Source organism: Cydia pomonella, chromosome 5, assembly GCF_033807575.1.
Source record: "Cydia pomonella isolate Wapato2018A chromosome 5, ilCydPomo1, whole genome shotgun sequence".
In the NCBI taxonomy this organism is placed as follows: domain Eukaryota; kingdom Metazoa; phylum Arthropoda; class Insecta; order Lepidoptera; family Tortricidae; genus Cydia; species Cydia pomonella.
The window spans coordinates 11,245,947-11,268,755 of record NC_084707.1 but is presented as its reverse complement, the minus strand read 5'-3'; the positions used below and the strand labels follow the sequence as shown (position 1 = coordinate 11,268,755).

General features: G+C 33.6%; 1 protein-coding gene across 3 annotated transcripts in view; it reads left to right on the top strand.

The window, feature by feature from the left end:
• LOC133518264 (sodium/hydrogen exchanger 9B2-like) overlaps positions 1–22,809 on the top strand; it is a 73,727-nt gene that overhangs the window by 6,495 nt on the left and 44,423 nt on the right. Inside the window, exon 1 of one of the 3 annotated variants that reach the window (XM_061851903.1) lies at positions 14,447–14,650. The exons of the other annotated variants lie outside the window; for them this stretch is intronic. Coding sequence (XP_061707887.1) covers positions 14,648–14,650 — 3 coding nt within the window. The 5' untranslated portion in view covers positions 14,447–14,647. Of the gene's footprint in view, positions 1–14,446; positions 14,651–22,809 lie in introns of those variants that run through there. 3 annotated transcript variants of the gene reach the window in all.

Here is a 22,809-nt window from a genome sequence, read left to right as displayed (position 1 = left end):
GAAAGAATGTCAAGATTACTCTGTAGTGGAAAAGCGTCAAGGATTTTTCAATGAGAAACTGTGAATTTTTTTAATTATTATTATATATACGCCTTTTTTAAATAAATTCTGTTTAATAAATTGTTTAACGCTTTATTTTTCGGATTGTAGGTATCTACTGCAAAGTAGTATTTTCGTAAAAAAAATCATCAAAATGTTGATTATTAGCATATTCTGTGTTTGGTCTTAAACTTTTTGACGTAGTGTATGTAGATGCGTTCTTTACAGGGCAGTAATAGCTAAATATTTATTTTTAATACTTTCATTACTGCGGGTACTGCCGCGTATGTTTTATATCCAAACTACATATGTGCTGAAAAAATAATAACACATTTTCTTTCATTTATGTTATTTTAGCAATTTAATAGCTGTTTATGTAATATTTTTTTACATTGTTTTCAGCCATTGCCGAATCGATCTTCGCTTATCTTTTACCAATATTTGTCATTTTCATTATACATAAATAAATAAAAAGCCCATTTATTCCATAACCAAAAACAATATGATGATGACAAAACAAAAAGTTACTTAAATCTATTTTTTATTTATTTATTAATATGCACTTATGATTATAATTATATAATTTGGTTAGGACCGCCTCACGGGTAAAGGCCTCCTCCAGCTCTTCCCATTTTTTCCTGTTTTGCCCAGTATTGGGCCACTCTTTATCTATTTCCCGGAGTTCATCGGACCACCGGGCGTTGGATCATTTTTCATTATACATAGTTGAAGTTTATTATGAGAATAATATCATAAAATTGGCCGAGATCATGTCGGGCCATGCTCAGTGTCACACCCATCCGTCACAATAGGCTGCCTTGAACGGGGGCTATTAGTAAGTATCACGTTAGTACATAAAAGGGAGCCTTCGCAGCGCTTTGTACGTTTTTTACTAAGAACGGTTTTTTTTTTGTTTAATTCAAAAACGGTTTAACTGATCATTTTCGCTAAAGTTTTCTTTGAATGTCTTGAGTCTTTTTTGCGGTCTACTTTCGCGATTTTTTCATATTTTTGGACCCATGGTTCCAAAATTTGAGTGGGGAGGGGGACACTTTTTGTTTCTTTCGGAGCGATCATTTCCGGAAATGTTCACTTCATCAATAAATGGTTATCAAAAACCCCCAAAAAATTCGTTTTGAAAGGCCTATCGTATTACGCCTCACATCAAAGGTTTGAGCAAATACATATATTTATCCTCGCTTATCGTGTAGAAGGTCAGCCACTTTTGACATTATGAGGGTTCCTAGTTGACTACGGATTTTATTCCTGTCAGAGTTATGACTATTTCAAAATTTGAATGGAATATGTTTTCCGCTCTTAACAATATGAGGTGTGCAATCTTAGGAATTATTTCCTTAATAATGAGTGTGGGATGCATCATGATGTGGTGGCAGTAGACAGGAACTTAACGCTGCTCTCCTTGGCAAACGAGAACTGGTGCAAACCTACGGTGGTACTAAGCACCGCGGACCACAAGATGGCATGAGAGAATAAGGTGCTACACGGGCGGTTCTACAAGGCCCTCACGGGACCCGTCCGCGTCGGTGAACTAGTTACGATTCGGGGACCTCTTCGGAGAAATTGAGGGTTTTTCCTGTGCAATTGTGGACGAAGTTATCACGAATAACTACCGGAAATATATCCGGAAGGATATACAATGTCCAGAGAGGAAACTGGGGGCTTCGTTTGTATGGCAGTCGTCCACTATAATCTTAACGAGGAATTAACGGGCTTACCTATATATACCTGCAAAAAATCTTATAGGCCAAGGAGTCGTACTTACGCCGGTCCAGTTGTAACGAATGCATTTAGGTAAATCAAAATTATTGTCCAATAACTATAAGTATTGACACATACGGCCCGATTCGAGGAATGAAATACGATAACGATAAGTTCTGGTTTAGATAAGTTCTCATTAAGATATCGTTTGCATATCGTATAATAGACAGAAGCAGCTCGGTTCGGGCAACCAATGTCACTTTGACGTTAGAAATATCGTTGATAGATCTTATTGGCACCACAGCGGAATTGAAATAAACGTAAATTTTGAGATGTCGTTTAGTTATCGATCTTTCCAAGATCTTAAACGTGTCTTAATCATAATTCGAATCGGGCCGATAGTCATACTGCTCTGCCACTGCATAACGTCTTGTTTTTCTGGGTGGCCAAATTATTTCTTTTTTTATTCAAAACCAGATAATTTGATGGCGACTTTATTGTTTTAGTATCAATCCCTACTGATATTGTAGGACAGGGAAAATCTAATAAAAGTATTAACCTTCATTTTACTCATTAATATTGATTAAATACTTCGATTAAGCCAACGTTCATAAATAATTATTATGATGAAGAAACTTCTCAGTAAAGGTAACAAGATTGCTGATTTTGGATTTGAGCTACCTGATCCTTTGCTGCTACGCCAAAACGATCTTATAAAGAGATTTTTCCTGTTTTTTAACAGAATTCAAGTTGTAAGTTTTATTTATGTTTGTTACTCCATAACTCCGTAATTTCTCGACTGATTTTGAAAATTATTTTCACTGTCAAAAATCCAATTTTCAAAAGTGCGACCAATGCAAATTGATCCAATTTTTGTCAATACCCACTTCTGATGATGAAATCCATGAGAAATCGAGGGAACTTCTAAAATCGTTTATATATTATTATTATTGGCCACGACATCTATAGCAGATAATTGTTGCAGCATCGGGTAAAATCAGATGTTGCGGGGAGGTTGATTGCAACGTCTGCGATGACTGAAGAGTCCAATACCAGAGCGGTATCTTCTGCCACAGCAATCACAAACATGACGAGAGTCCAATAGAGGAGGTCTAGCAGCGCGGAGTCTTTTCTGCCTAATCTTCTCTAACCAGTCCTTGTCATGTTTGTCTACGCCCGCTTTGAGATCTCGACGCCACTCTGGTCTCATTTCATTCTGAGATTCCCAATTGTGAGGTTGAATATCGAAGCAGATCAGGTCCCTCTTGCAGCAGTCCTTGAATCTAAGCTTAGGGCGTCCAACCGGCCTATTGGCATTTGCGATTTCGCCCAACATGACTTGACGTGGGAGTCTACTGTCTACCAAGTGAGCCTCCTTTGCTATAAGATCGCTGTTATAGAGGATCAATGCGTTTTAGATAGCACAGTTTGATTGCTTTTATGATCCCTCCAAGTGACACCCAATATGGATCTGAGGCAACGCATATGGAAAGCATTTAGTTTCCGCTCTTGTTTGGCATATGTTGTAAAGGTGCTCCAATGCGTATAGAAGAATACTTAAAACACGGGTCCGATACACAAGGACTTTGGTGTTAATAGACAGCTTTTCGTTTCTCCATACGCGTGAGTAAAGCTTTCCAAATGTCGTGGATACTCTACCAATACGAGTCACTAACTCCTTGTCATTTTATAACGTCGATGTTGGAGAAGAGCCAAGGTAGCAAAAAAGATCCAAGGCAAAATCCCTTATTATTCGTATATATTGGTTGAAAGCTTATTTAATGCTGAATTACTTACATTATAATTAAACTTAATTTGCTGTCTCAGTTTTGCACAATTCTATGTAATATTCAGAAAAATGTTATAAAAAAACATGCAAAAATACGCGATCTGTTCGAGGTGATTTTGATCCTTAGTTATTTGTTTTTCTTGTTTACAAGGTCGAATCTTACATAACATTAAAGCTGGATCTTTTATCTTTCTTAAAATATATAACTCATGTGTATTGGTATTTCCAACCTGCAACTGTACGTGTTTTACCAAACGTACTCGTAGGATGGCAGTAAAAAAATTGCGTATCACTGAAAAATACCCTAAGTTTGAAGGGTATTATATACCCTAAGCTGAAGTACAGACTTGTCGGACAACTAATTGCAGGTGATCAAATAACGTTCTAATAACGTAGGTTCATACAAATAAACGATTGTACCTATTTTATTAATGTTTTTTCACAATCCAGCCGCGTATTTGTGTCTAACGTCAATCCCAAAGTAAACAAGTACTAAATTAAGACGTGATCTAAGTTTTAAACTAATTATATTACGTTTTCATCACTATAAAACAAGCTTTCAATTCATGGTAAACTTTTTTTTTTAATAAAAGCTTTGTATTACATTTTATCAGTCAAAACCTTTGTGACAGAACTTATGACATAACCCAATTAAGTACATTAAAAAAGTGACATTTGATGAAGTAGAACTGCTGATGATAATTAGAACTATTCTAGGACGCATAGTTCACGTTTGGCGATTTATCCTCTTCGTTATGTTTGTTAAGAGTGAACTACCTATACCACGTGAGTGTCAATACAAAAAGAGAAAACGTTTTTCCACTTCTAAATATTTTCCATTCTCCATGATTTTTAGTATGTTATTGCCACAATGAAAAACTTGGTTTATAGGTTTTCCTTTTTTTCAAAATAGCGAAACCTATAAACTTAGCATATATTATGCTGAAGCGATTGACATCAAAATCAAAGTGATTTGTTAAGATTTAGTTAGTGGAAACCGTTTTCTCCCGAAGTGGAAATTCATAGAAAAAATACCGTTATTTCGTTACATTCGAAAACCTATTCTTCCCTCTTAAGCAAGTTAGGTTTTAAAACCACATTTTTGTCTAGCTCGAGTTCTGATGATGGATTCTATAAGGAATCGAAGGAACTCCTGAACTCTTACTATACTTAGTAATTTACTGAAAAAAATGGGCAAAGCTAGCTAGTTTGGCGGTACCTTGTATTTTACATATTTTTATTATTTTATATAAATGTATTTTTATATAAAATAATAAAATACATACATTATATATGTATATACGTTTTTCAAATTTCTTTTCAACACCATGTATGTATTTTGGTGCACGACTAAATGTTAGGTTTCATGTCAAATGCTAACAGATCTAAATAATATTTGTTGACTTTTTCTGACTATACTACTCTACACTACTTACCTATGTCAACACTACTCTGTTCTTCTCGTATCGAGTGAGCCGGCAACTGGGTAGGTACCAAATAAAGTTATTTGAATTAACGCATACACTTGTCGTGTCGCGATAAGTTTCGACATCTGCAAATCAGTTTATGATCGCATTTTTTATGACTTCAGGCATTTTGTCAAATAATTTCGAAAATGGGTTCTGATCTGATGAAAAGATGGGTGATTTTCAAAATTGTCCTAAATTCTGAAGAAGTGGGTATATTCGTATTCATTTATTTCGTAAATACACAAGTTAACAAAAAAGAAATACATGTTCAATTAATAATATATTTTCATTTGATATATTGAACTGCCCGAAGTTTTAGTTACAGATTTTCATTTTTCCAATTGTTTTTCCCCTTCGCTTGAACGGGTACAGTATCTACATGTAAGTTTTGTGAATATCAAAGTACTTATTCACTTCAGGTATTTTATGAATGATATTCTATAGTTATTTGTACAACAAGAGAGCAAAGTTTGATATTTCTTCGAGTGCTTGTTTTGAGTCCCGTGCAAGCGAAAGATTCTATAATAGATTCACGAGCGTAGCGAGTGAATCTAATTTAGAATCTTGAGCGTAGTAAGGGACTCAAAAGCGCACGAGATGTAAATAACTTTGATCTCGTGTAGTACACAAAATTTTTCACGTCAGTCAGCCATCAAAAAATACAACCTGAAAAAATGTAATCCAGACGGACGGATAACTATATCACTCATGCTGTTTTCTGAAGGTATTCTAACAATTAACTTTAATTACCGCAATAAAACAAAACGAAAGAAATTTCAATAAAATAATACGAAAATAATGAATTAACGAACATCAATTGACAGTTCAATCGCCACCTTTTTTTTGTAAAAAAAAAACTTTGTAAGATCCGGTCCGAATTGCGGATACTACTATTTGTCAACTATAGTAGAGATCGTTAAAAGTAGTTAAGTAGAATTATTTACTGCGTAACAATTGCGTAAATTTGTATAAGTTCATTGTTTTGATTGTATAATAAAATACGTAAAATATGGTGTTTTTATTAAATTTTCAACTTTTATTTCATTAATTAATTATTACGAATGAAGACTCGTAGGGTGTTTTGGAACGATGCGGTCTGACTTATTTCGGGGGTCTATTATAATATAAACCGTCAATATACCGTTGAATTAGGTATGCACTTTTTTGTCTCTTTCTTTTTGCTAATGACGTGAAAGGGATAAAGACAATAGTATCCAAATATTTCGAACTTGTATTAGGCCCCGCACGTTGAAATGACATCTAAAGGTCACCTGAATGTTATTTTGTCTCACTCGGTGAGCAAAATGCGATTTTGCTCACTGTTTTTAAGCAGCAAATTACCCTTGTTCGAGCTGCTGACGTGAAAAGTACTTATTTACAACGATGTGATCATGACGAAGTGAGTGAAAAGCGAATCTACGTTGTAATTATAAGCAGCAACTTGCTTTCTTTTTGTTATTTTTTTTATAATAATAAATCTTTATTCACTTAAAAACCGAACACAGTATAAACTGTCGATATTATGTTCGATACAGAAAACCTTATAATTAGGTTTATAATAGTTTCACCAGGCTTTGTCTCCCACTTTTCTCTCCTACTCCCACATTTAAGACACTTTATTCAGATAAGAAATACCTGATAATAGATGATTCTTGAGATCTTTGTCTCGTAAACATTGTTCTTACCGATATGGACTAGACACGAGATAACTAACTATCTATCATGTGACAGCATCCTCTTATGTTTAATCAAGGGCACTTCCCCTTCAAGGGTTTTGATGACCTCTGCATTTATCACTAGAATCTCATAAGATATATATGAGGAAAACAAATAGATGAATGGAAAAGTACGCACTGACCCACAGTTAACTTTTCGATCTACTTTTTTACAAACCCGATAAATTTTATGTTTTAAAATTACTCGACAATTGTTCTCGAAATTATTTTTGGTACATAGCTTAAATCTTACCGAACCGAATATTGGCCCAAATTACCTTGTCCATACATACTTATAAATTATAAACCATAAAAAAGTTGTATTTAATTAGCAGCTAGAGATAGACCGCTTTGTAGGCAAATAAGGAAATTCTGTGGAGAAAACAGACGAACAAATTTCTAACACTCAGCAAATGATAAGGGTAACGCAAGTGTTATTATTTAGAGAAACATAATTTGTATTACATAGAATAGAATAGAAGAAGCTTTATTCAAAAACGCTAAATTTAAACTTAACTAATAGCACTGACATAATATCATTATAAAGCGTGACTGAAATGGTCTCCACTCAGCTTCATGTCAAGGAACCTTTAGGGACCCCCAAATTCCCCAGATTCCCCAAAATACATAGTTACTTATGTATTTTATTTACAAGCCATTAAACACGCGGAGTAATGGTTCAATACAAAATCCTCTTACTTCCCTATTTTTTTCTATACTTTTAAATAAGTTCCAACGATAATACAAGCGATATCGAAATCTAAACAGCTTATTTAACAATGCTTCGAATATAAAATTTTATGATTATTGATATTATACTGTAAAATATTATCAGTAAATAAGTATTAACATTTCTAATCGCCTTGAAAACGTCACTGCGACTGTGACATCAGCACGGTACAGGAATATTAATTAGAGAGGAAAAATTATATCGCCTCACGCATCATAAGTAGATAAACAGGACTTGCATACAGAAGGCCGATTCAAATTGGTTTAACGATAGTCCGTTACATAGAATAGAATAGAAGAAGCTTTATTCAAAAACGCTAAATTTAAACTTAACTAATAGCACTGACATAATATCATTATAAAGCGTGACTGAAATGGTCTCCACTCAGCTTCATGTCAAGGAACCTTTAGGGACCCCGACGCTGGTCTTCCGTGGAAACCCTTCCGAGAGAGCGCAACTACAAGCTATACAAATTAAATAGAATACTACAAACTATAAAAATTATATATAATTGTTTGTAAATTTATTTGCAAGAGAGTTAAATTATTAAAACTAAAACTCATCGGTTTGGACTTATACAAATGCATGGATATTTTTGTTGTTATTCTGTTCCATCAGCCAGACGACAATAGTAGCCTAATTTGTTACAAGAGATGTTAATATTTCATTAATATGCTAAGTAGGTTAACTACTATTAATAGGGCTTTATAACTGTATCATTTTAAATACCATAAAACTTGGGTTTTAAGAGTGACCCAGGAGACCGTAACCATGGCAACGATTGACATGAAAATCTTGATTCCCCAAAATACATAGTTACTTATGTATTTTATTTACAAGCCATTAAACACGCGGAGTAATGGTTCAATACAAAATCCTCTTACTTCGCTATTTTTTTCTATACTTTTAAATAAGTTCCAACGATAATACAAGCGATATCGAAATCTAAACAGCTTATTTAACAATGCTTATCAATGATTTACTTATGTAATAAAAAACACTAATTCGAATATAAAATTTTATGATTATTGATATTATACTGTAAAATATTATCAGTAAATAAGTATTAACATTTCTAATCGCCTTGAAAACGTCACTGCGACTGTGACATCAGCACGGTACAGGAATATTAATTAGAGAGGAAAAATTATATCGCCTCACGCATCATAAGTAGATAAACAGGACTTGCATACAGAAGGCCGATTCAAATTGGTTTAACGATAGTCCGTTACATGACGCATTTTTGTTACATGCCAGTGTCACCGACGGCCAATTTTCCTCTTCAAAATTTGTTCTTATCACAAAACAATAACTATTGACCTATAAGCAGAAAGCTTATAGGTCAATAGTTATTGTTTTATTTTGTTATAGAATAGTCGTTCTTACTGCATTTTGTAGGTACGGTTTTTAAACTTTTTCACGTCAGCAGCTCGAACAAGGGTAATTTGCTGCTTAAAAACAGTGAGCAAAATCGCATTTTGCTCACCGAGTGAGACAAAATAACATTCAAGTGAATACAAGTTCGAAATATTTGGATTCTATTGTCTTTATCCCTTTCACGTCATTAGCAAAAAGAAAGAGACAAAAAAGTGCATACGTAATTCAACGGTATATTGACGGTTTATAATAGACCCCCGAAATAAGTCAGACCGCATCGTTCCAAAATACCCTACGAGTCTTCATTCATAATAATTAATTAATGAAATAAAAATTTAACAAAAACACCATATTTTACGTATTTTATTATACAATCAAAACAATGAACTTATACAAATTTACGCAATTGTTACGCAGTAAATAATTCTACTTAACTACTTTTAACGATCTCTACTATAGTTGACAAATAGTAGTATCCGCAATTCGGACCGGATCTTGCAAAGTTTTTTTTTTACAAAAAAAAGTTGTCGATTGAACTGTCAATTGATGTTCGTTAATTCATTATTTTCGTATTATTTTATTGAAATTTCTTTCGTTTTATTTTATTGCGGTAATTATAGTTAATTGTTACAATACCTTCAGAAAACATGAGTGAAATAGTGATCCGTCCGTCTGGGTTACATTTTTTCAGGTTGTATTTTTTGATGGCTGACTGACGTGAAAAATTTTGTGTACTACACGAGATCAAAGTTATTTACATCTCGTGCGCTTTTGAGTCCCCTACTACGCTCAAGATTCTAAATTAGATTCACGAGCGTAGCGAGTCTTTATAGAATCTTTCTTTATAGAATATTATAGAATCTTTCGCTTGCACGGGACTCAAAACAAGCACTCGAAGAAATATCAAACTTTGCTCTCTTGTTGTACAAATAACTATTTCACTTACTTGTGCTATTAGACATTGTTTTTTCCCGATTGTCATGTCCCATTTTATGTTATAGGCTTTTAATTAATATTGTTTTTTGTATGAAATAACCTTTAAACTTAATACATTTTATGTTATAGGGTTTTCATGATCGATGTTGTATTAAGTTTTTCTGTGTACCACTGGTTTATTGTGTACTTCCCACCCAACCCTAAATAATATTCCCATCATATTTTATGCACTTGCACAGAGGCGTGCAGGTCTATCGATATCACCAATTTGCTAAAAAAATCTATCCCATCAAAAACATTGCAGGACCCCGGAACCGGCGATGCTAAATATGTATTGAAAATTTGGATTACTTTATACCAGACAGTGTACACGTGCACCTTACATCGTATCAATAATATTATTACGATTCATTGCGTCACAGTCCCTAATTTTTTGCGTTTATTTCGTTGACGTCACAGTTCCATAAAACAAATAGGCATTACTCGTATTAGTGGAATCGTAAGCATTAGCGGCATTGCTCACTTATTGTTATCACGTGATTCTGTGTCATGTTATTTGATTTGAATTAGTTGTTCGACCTCTGTTGGAAAATTATGTAGGGGTAAAATGATTAGTTTTGTTTTATGCGTATACCTACTTATAGAACAGTTATTTTTTCTTGGTATTCCTTACCGTGATTATTTTCTTGGATCACTCAAAATGCATTTTTGTGATAGTTATAAGCCTTTTTAATAATGTGCCGTCTACCAAGCATGTTAGTAGTACAACCGTCCTTCCAACAAATAGTGCTTCTATGTATAAGTATTTTAGTGGTCCATGAAAAACGGATAGGAAAGGGTCTAACGGCCATCCATAGTAAAATTGCCTCTGGCTGCAAAGGGAAGCTCCTACTTATGAGAATAAAATAAAATGCATTTCTAATAAGTACTTACATATTGTATTGTATTGGTTGATCTCAAAAGAGATGTTGGTCGTTCTTAGGATTAGCATCGGTTATCTTATTTTTACCCGCTATAATTAGATAGATTGAATCCTGAGGTTCAAAAGCGTTCTGGATATTGTTTTTCCTGTGAACATTATAAAAGTTAATGATTTAGATTTTGGATACATTTAACTAAGGCATTTTTGGTTGGAAAGCCCACTGTAAGGCAAAAATATTTGGACACACTCTCTAACGCCTTGACAATAAAGGCGTTCAGATAGTTATGAGCACCTTGGCCGCTCCGACATATTTGATGGCGACTGTACCTGATAGATAGTCTTCTCCACATTATCCTTACTGCTTATAAAAATATAAGGTTTAGACATTGTAAGCAGCAAGAAAATTAGGTTTTAATGTTCCTTTATTTTATGACACAGCAAAGACGCATGCATAAACTTAATTCATAGGTACTAAAAAAGTTTAAGACAATTATATTTTTTTCGACAGTGTATTAAAGACATTTCGCTTATAAAACTTGGCAAAAGTATATTTCATAACAAGATAAAGATACACACATAAAGACTTACATTTAATGCCAGGAACAGTTTTACTATAGACTGCCAGCTATTGTAAAAGACGGTATAAAGGCGGAAAATTCGCATATTTAAATTAACCCATGATATTCTGTGTACCGCTGGTACAGGGCTTCTTACCTAACCCTATTTTTAATCGACCCCGACAAGTTATAGTATTTCTCAAACGGGAAGGGTACACTGATAGATGTCATCTCAATACAATTTTGCCCGATTTGGCATTTTTAGATAATAAATTGTGTATGGAGATGACATCTATCAGCGTACCCTTCCCGTTTGAAAAATACTATAGTTAAAGGCTTACTCACAGCTCCAGCACTTCAGGATACATTTTTATTTTACTTCGTAAATGAAAAAAGCGGCCAAGTGCGAGTCGGACTCGCACATGAAGGGTTCCGTACCATTTATGACGTATTAAAAAGAACTACGAAGTTTGCATGGTTTCTTATAGTCTTATATAATATATTTTTTTTAGATTTTTCATTCTATTATTTTAGAAGTTACAGGGGGGGGGACACATTTTTTCACTTTGGAAGTGTCTCTCGCGCAAACTATTCAGTTTAGAAAGAAATGTATGTATGTATGTATATACTTTATTGCACATAGAAATAAAAACACGAAAAACACAGTTACAGAGTAAATTAAATACAACAAAGGCGAACTTATCCCTGTATGGGATCTCTTCCAGATAACCTTTGAGGAAATGAGTAAAACAGAAGTAACGGTGAATGAATGACAAACACAAACAAAAGTGTACAATCACTGAAATTAATGAAATGCACGTTTTGAATACACATTGATACAAATATACATAGATAGAAAAATAACCATAAAATAATGCATACATATATATATAAATAAAAATAAATAAATATTCAATAAATAATATAAATAAATATGAATTCGAACCAGAAAAGTAAAGGAAATTAAAAAAGTAGAAGTACTCCAAAGAACTAGGAAGTCGTAACCAAAGTATCGGAAAGCCACAATTTTTTAAGCTTCTCCTTGAGTGATGCTACAGATTGGGATTGCCTCACGGACACCGGAATCTCGTTCCATAACTTGACGGCATGGACAGTAAAGGATTTCTTGTATGTGCGCGTCGTATTGGAAGGAATCGTGAGTAAAAGATTGGTGCTTGATCGAAGGCGATGACCACTACCAGCAGCAGCTAAATAACTAAACCTTTCGGAAAGGTAAGGTGGCGAAGCAGGATTAAATAGAACATTAAAAAACAATGATAGGACATGCACATCTCGTCGAGGACGAATCGGAAGCCAGCCAAGCTGAGATCGAAACTGGGATACATGATCAAACTTACGTAGACCGAAAATGTATCGAATACAAATATTTTGCAATCGCTCGAGTTTGTCCAGTAACTCCTCACTAAGGTCCAAGAAAGCAGTATCAGCGTAATCTAACAACGGGAGTAAAAGTGATCATGCGAGAGTTATTTTGGTTTGAAGAAAAAAAGTTAGTTTGGTTATTTTGGTTCAAAAATGATATTAGGAACCTAAATATCATTTTTGAAGACCTATCCATAGATACCCCACACGTATGGGTTTGATGATTTTTTTTTTTTAATTTTATAACGTATTAAAAAAACCTACTTACTAGATCTCGTTCAAACCAATTTTCAGTGGAAGTTTGCATAGTAATGTATATCATATATTTTTTTTAGATTTTTCTTTCTGTTATTTTAGAAGTTACGGGGGGGGGGACACAATTTTTTTCACTTTGGAAGTGTCTCTCGCGCAAACTATTCAGTTTAGAAAAAAATGAAAACCTAAATATCATTTTTGAAGACCTATCCATAGATACCCCACACGTATGGATTTGATGAAAAAAAATTTTTTTTTTTAATTTTATGTCGTATTAAAAAAACTACTTACTAGATCTCGTTCAAACCAATTTTCGGTGGTAGTTTGCATGGCAATGTTTATCATATATTTTTTTTAGATTTTTCATTCTGTTATTTTAGAAGTTAAGAGGGGGGGACACACATTTTACCACTTTGGAAGTGTCTCTCGCGCAAACTATTCAGTTTAGAAAAAAAATGATATTAGAAACATCAATATCATTTTTAAAGACCTATCCATAGATACCCCACACGTATGGGTTTGATGAAAAAAGATTTTTTGGGTTTCAGTTCTATGGGGAGCCCCCAAAATTTATTGTTTTTTTTCTATTTTTGTGTAAAAATCCTAATGCGGTTCATAGAATACATACATATACTTACCAAGTTTGAACAGTATAGCTCTTATAATTTCGGAAAAAAGTGGCGGTGACATAATCGGACAGACAGACGGACATGACGAATCTATAAGGGTTCCGTTTTTTGCCATTTGGCTACGGAACCCTAAAAAGGATCTATTTGAAATAAGCTCGTAATATTACATGTCAGAAAAATGACAGCCACCACCACATTTTAAGCAAAAAACGAACTGTTAACTACAATATTTTTATATACATATATATTAATTGTCTTTCTTATTGATATCATGTGACTTTGTGCCAAATATTACTGTGAATTTATTGAGCCGGCTCTAATGTAACTTTAGTCACTTACTTAGGTGGCTAACTGCTAATGACTCACATCCAAGTATGCATATAAGTTTTTTTTTAATTACCTGTGAAATTAAATGAAAAAGAGCCCTATTGGAGGAACTATGTCCGTTCGTGACGTGATCATATAGCAGTTGTGACTGCCTACTTAAAATATTTTTAATAGAGAAAGACGTTTCTTCGTGAAAAGGTTCGAGTGGAGGTTTTTTTAAATGGTATCAAATAGTAGATAAACTAATCTGGTTAATTGCTAAGTAGAGCGTTAAGAAAATATACATGTAATATATTCCTTAGCGATGACCTGAGTTGCCGGATTTTTTTTCATGGTAGGCTTGGGCATGCCTCAGCATTTCCGGAAGTCTTTTGCTTTGCGGACTTTGGTAGTCATAGACTAATTTTGCCACTAACGTTAGTAAGAAAATTATATAGCAAATAAATATCAGCATGACAATTACAACCCTTCTGATCATTTTCGCAATATATTTTTAACCCATGTTCGGCAATGTGTTAATCACATGTTTGCTGTATTGATTGGAAGTACTCACGATAATTTACAGTTCTGAGATGTCGTATTCTAATTGACATTGTCATAGCCGCCGGGCTACGCGTGACGTTGAGTAGTTGCCACTTACGCAGGGACGTCGCGCCGGCCAGTGCAGCGCACTATCCTTTTAATATCATAGTTATTATCAATACAACAACAGTAGCACACACACGATAAAGAAAGCCACTTAGAGTGGCCACAGTTCTACTAGTGACAGTGACTAAGGAAGAAAACAACGTGCTCGCATAATGGTCAGTTTTGTTTTGTTTACTTTAACGCTTGTATACATTTTCTGTGTTCGGCATATTCATGTAAAACGCATACTTTCTTAAATTACATTTTAAATGCTATCCATTAAACATTGATCAAGATGTAGTATGTAGTATGTAGTTCAATTCTACATATTATTATGTATAGTTAAACTGACAGTAATAATATCGTAGCTTTTAACCTGTATATGTAATCGTATTTGCGTACATGGGTCTTTTCAAAAATAAATATTCAAAACTTGATTCTTACAAATCTGGACTTGATTAGCTTATTCTACTCAGAATCGTTAGTATTCTCCATCCTACCATTAAAAAATATGTCCCGAAATGTCCGTTCCATTATGTCACGATTTAGTGTTAAAAAAAAATATTTGAGCGCGTGACGTAAGTAGTGGAAACTACAATTTCCATACAAATTTTTGGGACATTTTTTATCATCAAGATTGAATATGCTAGTGATTCTGAGTTGAAAGAACCCAGAAACACCTAGATCTGTGAGAATCAGGTCTTAAATATATTTTTAGAAAAGCTTATATAGTAGATATAGCTTACTCGTTTATTAATTTGGTAAACAATGCAGATCTTTTTCACTTGAATAAGGCATTAGCCTTGTTTTTACACACTTTTTATTCACGTTTTCGATTTTCGTTGTTATGATTTCTGTAACTCAATTAAAACATGTTAATTGACATATGTAATAACCAGTTTTGTATCTTTCTGCAGACATTGTTATATTTGGCGTATTTTTGTACTAATACTGTTACATAGTTGACCTATTCTGCGACCAGCTTTTTAATTAAAAATATTGCTGTATTTTGATGTAAGAAGCCCTCGGAAGTTTACAATATGATTGTTAAACTCGGTCACTTTAATGAAGTAGTCACAGTCAGTAATGTTGGTAACGCTCGAATAATAATCAAGTTTGCTTCCCGAGCGCTCCCCTTAAGGTCCCATAGGTTCGTGTTCTTCTCTCTCTCTCACTCTGAGCGTAAGCGCGGGCGAGTTGGGGACTACGGATATCATGTTTTTGAATTTTAATTTGTTGTAAGTTTTAACAAAAGATAGTAATCGATGAGTTCCCTCAAAGATAAAATTGCGTATTTTTAGAAGCAATTTTCATAGTTTTAGCTTTTGTGCATAAATTGCTATCAGCTTTTAAATAGCGTTTTAGATCTACATATATTCTTATCGTGATTTTTTTCTACCGACCGAAAGTAAAAAGTCAGGATTCAATCAAAAATCTACAAGATTCGCTAATTAAATTTTTGAGAACCTTACTGTGATCTAAAAAAGCGATACGATTACGATTTTTTAAAAACTCCGCTCTCTGGATCTACGGCTCCTTAAGATGAATCAACAGGAATTTTCGACTCGTGACAATTATTCTAAACTAGAGATTAATACATTTCTTACCCATTGATTTACATGAAGTGAGGAATTCATGCTAACTCTGTGGCGATACAAGTGTTTTAAATTATTAATAAAAGTATTTTAAATAATAACAATATTTATAGTAAATTAATTGATATATTCGCATAGATAAAGTCGCTTAACATGTGTACGTAATGTATTTAACAAGTAACATGTACTATTTCTGTATGTGGTCCACCAGGTACGGGTAACGTGGACCGCCATTATAGGTTCACGTTGAAACTACGGCCCCTATACAGATATCTCTCTAGAGCTTAACCAAAATATTATTGTAATTGACTGAAAATAAAAAAAAACTGTTATAAGTGCATGCATATGCATGAGAAAATACTCAAATAATGAGAAGCTATTTTTATTAAAAATATATAATACCTTCAAATTTAAACTGTAGCCAAATTTTACAACACTTTTTTATCTATATTTGACTTAAAAGCCAATATAACATACTGAACAAAAAGATAAATGCTCTCAGGGTTTCTTCGCCTTCACTTCAGATAATATTATGATTATAGCGCATATAGTATAATTTACAAGCTTGAAATACATACCGGTATATACTGTAGAAAATTTATAAGTAAGATCCAGTAACACGTTGTATCCACAGACAATGTTGACATAAAAATGTCGTGACTACGCAGATTAGATGCTGGGCGCACGAATGACTATAGCATGGCTCCAGCGCATCAATACCTTGGATCAATTGGTCGAATGTCAAAACTACTTGCATAAGACATACACCCTATTGATTTTAAAGCTTATGAAATCCCACAAATATGCGCTATTGTTTATTGACGGCCACGGCTGAAAGATATTAACGCCGTGCTGAACGATTAAATGTCACTACATTAGTACGTTGTTCATAAACACACGACTAAACACTACAGCCTTTAATGATTAGGTGTTAATATCACGTTTGAAAGTATTGATGAAACAATTAGTACCTGAAAGTAATACTAATGAGACCTAATGGCAAATGAGTAGGAGATAAATAACATATTGTTTACAAATACACCTTGTATCATATTTTGTCGTGCAAACGTGGCTATGCTGGTAAATCAATTATTACCTACTTATAGGATATTATTTTTTATACATCCCTTCTGTTCTGTCAAACGAATGCGTATTCAAAACAACATACCTACATAGCCAGAGTATAAGGTACACTAATTGAAATGTACAGTCAGCAAAACTATTAGCTTAGCAAACCCTCAAAGAAAAATTTATACAGTTTTTATAATACGTATGTATATTGATATTATATGCTATATTTATGTATATATATATAGGTATTTATATAGAAATATGTTTATATATATGTAGTAATATCATTTATGTAACATTGTAAATAATTGTTAATGTGCTTATAGTTTTCATCTTTTCTGAATTATTTTTCTCACTGCACCCACATTCGAGAATTTCTATGGTCTCCTATGGTTGACTGGTAGAGAATACCTTAAGGCATTAAATCCGCCATTTGTATTTATTTTTATTGGGCGATAAAGTTTAAATCATAATAATAGTTTATTATATAAGTACGCTCTTTTTTACATCAATCATTCTTGTTAGAGTCTAGGATAATAATACTGTATGAAGACATTACAGAGAGAGCATTAGAAAGGAAAGCGGAACAGCTAGGGCTGGGTGACAGAAATTCAAAATTCTTCCCCTAAGGGGTTTAAAAAGGGAATGTAAGTGCTGGACTTGAAACTTTGTAAAGCATGCTATTAAAACAGAAGAAAAGCAATTTAAGTGTCTTTAAAAAAACCGTCTCGTCTTAATCCAATACACATACTTTGAAACTTCTTAGCAAGGCAATACAAGAATACATGAAAGTGACATATGAAAGTGATTTTAAAATTTAAACCCTAAAGGGGTTATTCTATGCTTGAAACTTGATAAATATCATTATATTAAAAATAAGAAAACTAATTACACCGTTTATGGAAAGACACAATAATAGAAAATGGGAAAGTGATTTCAGCGTTTTTGGAAATTTATCCCCAAAGTTGGTGAACATCATGAACGAACATTTTTTTTAATACTCGAAGTGGGATTTTTTACATTTTTGGAAAGTTATTTCCTAAGGGAGTTAAAAGTTGTTGTAAGTTTTTTCTGGTAGTCCTTTATTTGTCAGTTGTCACTGACACAGATCGTAGTAGAAAAATACTAATTAATTTCAGCGTTATGGAAAATATGTTCCCTAAGGAGGTTTAAAGTTTGTATCAGGAATTAAATATTTTTTTGATTGAGGGACTTGACTCTTCGTAAAAATACATTATAATTATCAGAAAACAAGGAAAGTATTTTCAGTGTATTACGAAATTTATTTACTAATGGAGTAAAAAATGGGTTGAAAACATCTTCTAAGGGGGTTGAGAGGGATTATATCGAGAACGGTTTTTTTTAGTTAGGGATTTGAAACTTCGTAGGTTGTGACGGACAAGTATCATGCTTTATACAAGTTAGTATTTTTCAAACTCGATGGGCACGATGACAGCTAACTCATATGTTTCCAATTATATTCCAATATCATTCTAATATCGGTTGTCAGTGCACATTCGAATTGGCTTGTAACTCTGGTTTAGAAGCAAGTTCATTGTTAATCAATTCAAGAAGTTTTCCGGTGGGAGTAAGCAGCCGTGTGCATTGTTTGACAACTCGTTATGAATAATAAATATAATAATACTGCCATTTTTGGGCTTCATATACTTAGATATATATTTTTTCTATGATTGCCTTTGAAAGTTACGTTAAATACGATTTTTAAAAATACTGATACAAGTGCACTTAATAAACGTATAAATATAATAAAGTCAACATCAACACTAACCTTGGCCTTCATTCACATCACACTCCGACAGAATTTCACCCAATCTGGGAATATAGAGAATTAATTTTATTGTTATCGCCAACTTATAAAATAAAATACTATCTACATATGAATAATCTGTCTGTCAAGAAACGAGTATCGGTGTCGATGATTTAAAGGTAATATATTGTATAGCTATCCATGCCATCATCGGCAACGGCGACCCCTAGCTAATTACAAGCGTAAGCTCTTATAGGGCTTGCAAAGCCGAACTTACTTTTAAAAACTATCACAAATCGGGCAGTAAATTTGACCAGAATTATTGTAGGTAAGTAATTGAGGGTTTCGGCCGGGATCTACGTATCTGACGTTTCGCCTCAAGATCAATGGGAAAAGCGTCTTCAAAGTTTTGTAAGAGAACGCCATTCTGGCCGCTGAGAAGCATACCCCTCCCATTTGTCAGGTGGTATACCGCAGGCAGTTAGGTGGCACCTAAGCACATCCTTGTTATAACGTAGGTGCTGGCCACCTTGCTTCCGTTTACCCACTGATAACTGGGAGTAGAAAACGGCTTTCAGTAGTCTGTTTAAGCTAACTTTATTTTTGAGTATAATTACAGTGAGATACCTCATTCGGTTCTCGTATGTTTCTTTTATCCTAATGAATGTTTGAATTATACGGAATTTTGACTCTTAGAGACTCTATACATCTCTAGGATAATTTGATAAAAGTCATTTAGTTCTGACATTTGAGATATTTACACCTCTAAATAATTTTAGAATTTATTTTTGTATCTTTTTGTTTCTATTAGTATTATTATTATTTTAGTTATTTTTTGTAATTCGACATTTAGAGACTTTATACATCTCTAAGTAATAATAATAATTCACTTACATTTCTTTAAACAATAATACTTTAAGTAGTTTGCATTAATATTTTCAATGAATTGTATTTTATACTTAATTGTTAATGTGCTTGCTTTTGCTTGTATGTAAATCCATGTTGACGTGTAAAAGTGCCTTTGTGGCCTATTTGCTGAATAAATGTTGAAGTTGAAGTTGCAATCGCTCGATGCCAAACCATAGGCCAAACATGCACACACCACCTTAGCTGACCCTTCATCAAGAGCGCCTCCATGCCAGGTCATGCGGTCGAAAGCCTTTTCTAGGTCTATAAAGCACGTATATAGCAAGTTTTTTTCTTGGATTTGTTTTGACACAATTGCACTGGCTCTCCGGCAAGAGCACTTCTGCTAGGCAACCTAGGCGGGTGTTAAGTATGCGCTCTAATATTTTATCGGCAGTGGATAGAAGGGAGATGCCTCTAGTTATAAGAACCGCAGTAAGAAATCTGACCCTTGTACAGTTTACAAATAGAGACATCTCTCCAATTTTGAGGAAAAGTTTCTGATTCCCAAATCTTCAGTATCCGTTCAAACAACCTGTTGTTAACGTTTAGTCCACTGTACTTATAGATCTCTGCGGGAAGGCTGTCTGATCCTAGTGTCTTATTATTTTTAAGTTTTCTCACTGCCGCCACGACATACTCGTTGTAGTCCGGAGAAAGCGCAAGGTTATCTAATAAAGGTTGGTTCTTTAAGGTACGTATGTAGGCTAAATTACCACTTTGGGTTACAGAGTTTAAGACGTCTTTAAGGTGTTCTGCCCAACGAACTAGCACATCATGCTTGTCCGTGAGACGTCTTTCCTTGTCACGCGAATAAATAGGTGCTATTTTCCTACATTACTGCTTGAATACTCTGAGAGAAGGTAATATCAAACTGTCAAGTCTGCTATCCAATGAAATTAAAAAATACTTATGTATGTCCATCTAAGCTGATAGTTCCATACAAAATCCAATAACCCCTTCACATTTTCCTAGAAATATAAATTTAAGATGAAACGTCTTAAAACACTAAAAAGTACAGAAAAATGTCTGGAAACCGTTAATATGTAATTATACTTATGGAAAAAGAAATGCAATTTTACAAACTTAATTTTGTATGGGGTCTACAGTTTTCAACAAATTCACTTCAACTTCAACTTCAGCATTTATTCAGCAAATAGGCCACAAGGGCACTTTACGTCAACATGGAATTTACATACAAGCAAAAACAAGCACATCAACAATTATAAAATACTATTAATTGAAAATATTAATGCAAACTACTTAAAAGTATTATTGTTTAAAGAAAAAGTAAGTGAATTATTTTTATTACATAGAGATTATAAAGTCTCTAAATGTCGAAATACAAAAAATAACATAAATAATAATAAAACAAACAGACAAAAAAACTAAAATTAAAATTATTTAGAGGTGTAAATATCTCTAAATGTCAGAACTAAATGACTTTTATCAAATTATCCTTAGAGATGTATAGAGTCTCTAAGAGTCAAAATTCCGTATAATTAAAACATTCATTAGGATAAAAGAAACATACGAGAACCGAATGAGGTGTCTCACTGTAATTATACTCAAAAATAAAGTTATAAATAAAGTTATCTTAAACAGACCAGTCTTCAGTAGTCTTATCCAGTCCCGGAACCCTCCGTGCGCGACTCTGCTGGCTCAACTTGGCCGGAAACATAATCCGATAATTCGGTGCATAGTTTTATTAAGGATCAAATGGACAATTGTCATTTTTTTAATTATAGGGACAAAACAGCCCATTAAAGAAGTTATTGCTTCATTGTTATTTCTTACAAATCATTACCTTCCCAGATTGGTTTATCCTCATTGGTAGAATAATGATGGAAACCTTTTTAGAGTTCCATAGTCAACTGGGAACCCTTATAGTTTCACCATGTTCGTCTGCCTGTCTGTCCGTCTCTGGCATGGCTCCGTAATGGTTAGAGTTAGAAAACGTAAATGTAGCATGGACATATAAATCAGTTATGCCCACAAAGTCGTTCAATAAAAACTAGAATTTTTTTTTTTAGGTTAACTCCCTACACGAAAACTGGGACTGTTTTATTTGCTTCAACCCTGTAGTGTGAGTTGTCGTTGGATTGATCTTTCAAAACGAATAGGAATCTTCAACCATTTTTTGATAAACATAAGTCGTTACGGAAAAAAATCACTCTGAAATAAATAAAAAACTTTTACTTACATATCCTCGTATATACTGTATGAACCATAGGTCCAAAAAATCGCGACAGTAAAGCTTAATAAACACTTACAAGGAAAACTATAACGAACATGATCGATTGAACCGTTTTTGAGTTTTTGCAAAAAGTCTATTTTGACGGACGTGTAACCACGGAACGTTACACTGAGCATGGCCCGATATGCTCTTGGCTCAGTCTCCCAGTCAATCCATTGTGTAAGTTAGGTACTTGTAGTTTTGCAGTGCTGTACCTTGTGCTTGTAGTAGTTTTTTTCATAACCAGCATATGAATCTAATAGTGTAGTTTGAATGTGTCAAGGCGGTTTTTTTTTCTGTTTAGATCTAGTTTCAAGCTTCAATATCACAAGTCACATGACTTGTCATAGTGGTATTTTTTTTTTTCACCAAGTAAAATGAAAAACTGAGCATTATTTACCGATGATAAATTTACTCGTAATTTATATTAAAGTGACGTAAATAAAGTTTTATGTAATGCAAGCTCAGGCTGCCTTCCCTGTGCCCCCAGATTGGTTCCTTAATAAAAATACAGGAGCGTAGTTATGTCCATTGTCATGATTTAGCCAATAGATTTACCAGTAAAATATATAAATGATTGCAATATCAAAGAGGACATAAATTAGAAACTATTAAATTGCACTATAATTTTACTTAGACTTTCCCCGACTAGTACTCTTAACATCTACGAATTCCATACTCTGTAAGTATAGGTATTAGGAAAAATAAATAACTCATACATAGATAAATCCCATTTATAATACGTTGTATGCAAGCCTA